At 32.9% G+C, this 6029-nt stretch overlaps 1 protein-coding gene across 1 annotated transcript; it reads right to left on the bottom strand.

Annotated features, from left to right (window-relative positions):
* Nucleotides 1-621: 621 nt before the first annotated feature.
* LOC121738471 (FACT complex subunit SSRP1-A-like) lies at nucleotides 622-1848 on the bottom strand. Its single transcript, XM_042130532.1, has one exon. It carries the CDS (start codon nucleotides 1846-1848, stop codon nucleotides 622-624), a length of 1227 nt encoding a protein of 408 aa, XP_041986466.1.
* Nucleotides 1849-6029: the final 4181 nt, after the last annotated feature.

Below are 6029 nucleotides of genomic sequence, written 5' to 3'. Positions count from 1 at the left end.
AATTACAAATGTTTAAGATTTTCTGTATTATGAATGGAAATAATTACGTAGGCTTTTTCAAGGATTTATGACTACAAAACTGTTTGAAAATAAGACTAAATATAACTATAAAAATAGTTTTATTTCAAAATTTGGTAAGTAATCAGGAGGTAGCAAAATCACAAATAAACAATCAAATTGAATTACAAAATTTAAAATTAAACAAAAATGTTACCTTAATAACTCAGGTACTTAAACACAATAAAATAGTTGAGCCTTCCTCAGACACTTGAACAACATAAACAAATTATAAAGTTTTATATAAAAATTTAAAAAATCTAAGCAAATAACTTCTCAAAACTTAATAAAATATATCTTGACAATTTTTAACAATCAATGTTTAATTAAACAAATTATAAAGTTTTCTTCGGGGTTTTATATAAAAATTAAAAAAATCTAAGCAAATAACTTCTCAAAACTTAATAAAATAAATCTTGACAATTTTTAACAATCAATGTTTAATTAAACTATTATCTAAATGGCTTCAGACTTATAATAGATAGGTACTGGTATCTACCCTATTTGATTAAAAAAATCTTCCGTTCGATTGAATCACAATTTCCAGCTTTACTAACTTTAGCTTTAGTCTATAAACATTTGGCTGTCATCATTGAACAACATGAATTCTTTATCATTGTCATAGCTTTTCTCTAATATTACTTTTTTTACAATTTGTAATTCTGTAATTTCATCATAATCTCGTTTCTTCGTTTGTACAAATTTAAGACTTGGCTTCTTAACTGTTCTTAAAAAGTTGATAGTATAGTAGGTTTCGTCGTCTTTCTGTTTCATATTCTCAATGAATCCAATGTAGTAAGTCCATTTCTTTCTATTAAAGTATCTTACAAGTACTGTATCATTTAAGCTATATTTTTCGTCATCATCAGTCTTGTTTTGTTCTATTTGGTTATCATCAGTATTTTCAGAGTCAGTCTTATATTGTTTCAGTTTCATTTTTTTTTCTTTATTTCCTTCTTCGTCATCATCAGTCTTGTTTTGTTCCATAAGATTCTCATCAGTATTTTTAGGGAGTTTGTTAGTCTTATATTCTTTCAATTTCATTGTTTTCTCTTTAGGTGCTTCTTCGTCATCATCGGCCTTGTTTTGTTCTATTTGGTTCTCATCAGTATTTTTAGGAAGTTTGTCAGTCTTATATTGTTTCAGTTTCTTTTTTTTCTCTTTAGGTGCTTCTTCGTCATCGTCAGTCTTGTTAACACATTCATTTTTATTTTCAGTCTTATTTTTCTCTCTACAGCTTTCTTGAACTTTAGCAGCTTTATAATTTTCTTGATTATCACAATCTCCATTTAAATGATAATTTTCCTTTCCATTCTTTGTTTTTTTGCCTTTACCTTTTCCTTTATTTTCTTTTCCTTCTTCTTTAGTTTTTAAATCTTCAGCACCTAATATTTTTTCTTTCCCTGTAATATCACACATTATTTTATGTTCACTTGGACTTTCACCTCCTACTTCTGTTTGCGAGTTTTCCTTTTCTATTTCTGTATCCAAATACTCATCACCCCAGAAACCGTCAATTAATGCTTCATAGTCACAATTATCAACAAAATCAAAATCGGTTTCGCTGTGTAAACTAATAATATCGGACACACTAGTAGAGCTGTCTGAAACTTTTCGTCTTCTTTTTAATTTATTTTTGCATTCTTTTTCTTTATATTTTATTCCTGAAGTACCTGGTTTTGCAAGTGTAATCTTATCAGTTTGTTTTGCCTTTAACTTGCCTTTGTTCTTCAAGTCCCGCTTCTTTGATACATATTTAACCGGTGGTGTTTCATCTGCATTTTTTTTCATTGTAGACGTGATAACCTCAGCCCCTTTAGCCACTCGCTTTTTTTTATTTAAAGTATTCCCTTTTTTATCCTGGCGAATTTTTTCTAGCAATAGTTCTTCAAAATTTACTTTTATATCCTCGATAATTTTTATACGCGAAGTCTTCTTTTCTTTGCGCTGAGAATTATCACATTGAAGGCACATTGGTATATCAAATCTCTCTCTCTTCCTATCAAATGTATGGTATGCTACAAATGACTGAGCCTGATCGTCATTTTTTGCCAGTTTATTCAGATTACTGAAAGTACCAATTCTTGTGCAGAAAACCCTACATGGGTTTTCTGCACAAGAATTGGTACTTTCTTGATCGGGATTGGCCGTTTTTTCTGTATTTATAGCATCAAGACAAAGTTCTTTAAGTGTCTTCGGAATTTGGAGACTTAACTGTGCTTTTTGAAATCTTCTGTACGCAGCTGGATCGTATTTATCTACTGGTATCACTTGAGGGTCGTATGGGCAAATGCCAGCTTTTTTAAAACCACTCTTAATCACATCAGGGTTTACGTCCTGCCAAGTTTCTGCAAAGGTTTGAGAAAATATTTTTTTTGGCATCTTTGTGCCAACATTGTGACGCTGCCATTCAACTAGTTTAGCGTCCCATTTGGTTTTAAAAGATTTAAAAACTGATACATCAAGTGGTTGTAGTAAATGGGACGTATGAGGAGGCAGCTTCAAAATGGTCACATTGTTTTCTATGGCCAACTCGACAACTTTCACATCCACGTGTGTGGAATGTCCGTCATAAATGATTACCACAGGACGTTCTTCACCAAGAGCTGGAATTAAAATCTTTTTCATATAGTTATAAAATATTTCTGATTCCATCCATCCTTTGGTACTAGCTGCATATGCCAGTTCAAAATCGTAGTTTTCTGCTGGTGCCATCCACTCATCCCATATATTTTTACCTTTAAATACTATTAATGGCGACACCTTTTTGCCAGCGGCGCTCACAGCCGTCAATACAGTTATGTTTTCTTTTCCAGTCCCGCAAGTGGTCCTTGAACATGGCTTGTTAATAGCACCAACTACTTTTGTTCGGACTGGATCAAGTGATAACGAAGTCTCGTCTAAATTCCATATCAAGTGTGAGCTTTCGAATAGATTTAAGGAAGTCAACGTTTCCTCTAGCATCTTAAAATATTCCGAGACAACAAAAGGGTCTGTCATTTTTTTCCGCACGTATTCTACGGGCTGCGCTTTTTTAATAGACAATCTGTTCCTTTTTCTAAAAGCAATAAACCAATCTTTGCCTGGTTTGTTGTTATTGAATGGGGTGTCCAATTTATTCTTTGCTACAAATTCCTCTACTAGCATTATCACTTCTTGTCTTGATAATCCAAACCCCCATTTCTCCATAATTTTAAGTTTATCTGCCAATTGCATTTCTAACGCAGGTGGAATAGCCGTCGGTCTACCCACATTATTTGACATAACATTGTCTTTGATTCTGTCATAAAGAGTAGTTGTGGGGATTCCATACTTTTTCGCTGAAGCGTATATTGACAGCCCATTATTTTTAACGTCTTGAATTGCTTTGTCCATATCATTTTGTGTGTACTTTGGTTCTTTTTTTTTAATATATTTATACGGCATGATTCTGAAACAATTTATATTTATTTATGTTTATATAGTATTTACCAAAGTAAGTATAAATAAGGTGAGTAAAAATTAGGTAGGTACATATTAAATGAATTCATTTTTCAAATAAAAACTTTAATACAAGCTAAATCACTTTGGGTTATTCCAGTGGTTGGGCAATTACGAAAAATATCAATAATAATTATCGATAGTGCCTTATTCAACTATCTACTAGGTACAAATTTTTGTATTGAGCAATATTTGTGTTTATGTATTTATTTTTCTGACTAAACCCACTGACCTCCATTATACAAGTACGCTGGACCTATGATACCCTTTCAAATGACAGCTGTTTTTTGTGCCTATTTGAAACGGAATCAGCGCCCCAATGCGGGGGAAGAGAACTAAATCTGACGTAAACATGACGTTTAAAAGTCGCCATATTGGCGCTGATAGCAGTAGTGGGAGTACTTGGAACTGATACTAGTTTCTACCACTGTAGTGATTATATTTGGTTTCTACAATCAATAATGATTGAGCGGCCATTTGCAAGTTACGTCAGATTTAGTTCTCTTCCCCCGCATTGGGGGCGCTGATTTCGCTTCAAATAGGCACAAAAAACAGCTGGGTATCTTAATGTCCAGCGTACTTGTATAATGGAGGTCAGTGGAGTAAACCATTTATCGTGTTTTAGGCCAATGGTCTTCATTATTATTCTCCTTTTCAATCATTTATTAGTAAATGCGAATTAAAGTAAAAATAATTAACAAATTCGATAAATTTCGATACGATAATTACATACGCGCGAGTCTTGTCGTGCATGCTAGTCGAGTGGCAACAGACTGGTTAATATAATATACTCTATGGGCAACAGACTGCCATTTGCCTACCAATAGGTGGGCAGCGCCGATCATATCTAAACTGTGGAATGACATACCCCTGTCAAAGAGAATTTAAATACACTACGTTTTACCCCCTGTTTATATCACGTTCAGACGGAATTAACCTACCATCGGAATTACCCAAGTATATTATTTAATAGATTGAGAACGTTTGAGAACCACTGAAAATCTCCATAGAAAAGCAACATCGGCTAAATCCGAATTATTTTTGATTCGGATTTACCCTCTTCGGGTAATTTCAATAAAAACAGAAAAAGATACCTAAGATGCGCTGAACCAATTAAAAACTATGTTAAACACTAAAATCTATAAAACAAAAAAACAATCAGTTAAATAACTTACCAAATTTCTGAGATACGAAAGTTCGTGTAATTCCGTAATAGCTGAAAACGCGCGAAAAATGACACTGCGTGAAATGCGGCGCTGTAACACGTACCGACCTACGTAGCGACCTGAGTCAACTGAAGCGGGGGGAAGCTTTAAGATGGCGTCAAGGTAAATGTTGCCACAGTATAAAATATCATTGCGTTTGGTAGATAAATGTAATTTTCGGAATATGACGATTTTCGACATTACCCGAATGCACCTTACCATACTTAAAATAAAGTAACTTTAAAATTTAGGTCTGTATTTGCATAGTTGGTGACTATTACTGTAGTTACTGAAATAGTAAAAGAGCAGGTTAATGAGAACTAAAACAGTATATAATTGAGTCGTTGTAACAAAATGAGGTCGTTAACAGTCAGAAGTCGTAGCTAATGGGAAGTCCTGTATTTAGCATAGTTATCTTAGGTTGGGTTGTAATAATATTGTACCGTTATTAGCTGTTAGTTCAGGGATTCCAAAGTGTACTATAATTGCCTCAGGCGAGGGAAAGTCGAAGCAAAGTAATGCAAATAAGGCCGCGAGCAACTTTTAAATTGATCGAAAAATAAGGGTAAGGAAGCTAGGTAGGTATAATATATAATATATTAATTTTTTATTTAATTTGGGGCCGTCTATGGGCTCTGCGACCATATCCTTTTTCTAGCTAGGTATATTGCTAGGAGACTCAAAACCTTTAATTATTGTTATCATCATACACCATAGCTCCAACATTCTCAAAGTGTCTCGGAAAAGTCTTGTACATAAATTATTCTATCTATATCATCAGATACCTGCAGCATCGTGACGATTTATTCAAAGACAAAACATTATGTTTATTTATTCTTTCAAAAATGTTACTTCTTAAAAGGGTTCCGCCACAAAAAAAAAATATTGAAAATATTAAATAATACTTATAGTATTATTTACTATTTAGTATTTTATTAAATCGTTATCGTTAATCGCTCGAGGTTTGAGCTAAAACGACAGAATTTCAAACAAAAAACATTGATAAAGCTTTGAGAACGTTAAAGCCTGAGAATGACATTTGTGATTGACAGTTTGTAAAACTTGGCGGAATTTCGGCATTTTATTAAACGACTGATCGATGGGTTATTTTAGGGTTCTATTTCTACCCGGTTAAAGGGTAAAAACTATTTATAAAATACTACTACTACTACTATTTAAATAAATAAATAACAAAATTGTAACCGTATATATTAATTTATTTTATTATCATAATGCAATTTATGTATTATGTATATTGTAACTTCATATTCGGCTGACCATGTGGTC

The sequence above is a fragment of the Aricia agestis genome, chromosome Z, assembly GCF_905147365.1.
Source record: "Aricia agestis chromosome Z, ilAriAges1.1, whole genome shotgun sequence".
NCBI lineage: Eukaryota > Metazoa > Arthropoda > Insecta > Lepidoptera > Lycaenidae > Aricia > Aricia agestis.
Note: the sequence above shows the minus strand (reverse complement) of the source record. Positions and strands in the feature narration are given on the sequence as shown.

Coding starts and splice junctions, on each gene's coding strand:
- LOC121738471 (XM_042130532.1), bottom strand. CDS start 1,848: ATGAAAAAAAATGCAGATGAAACACCACCGGTTAAATATGTATCAAAG.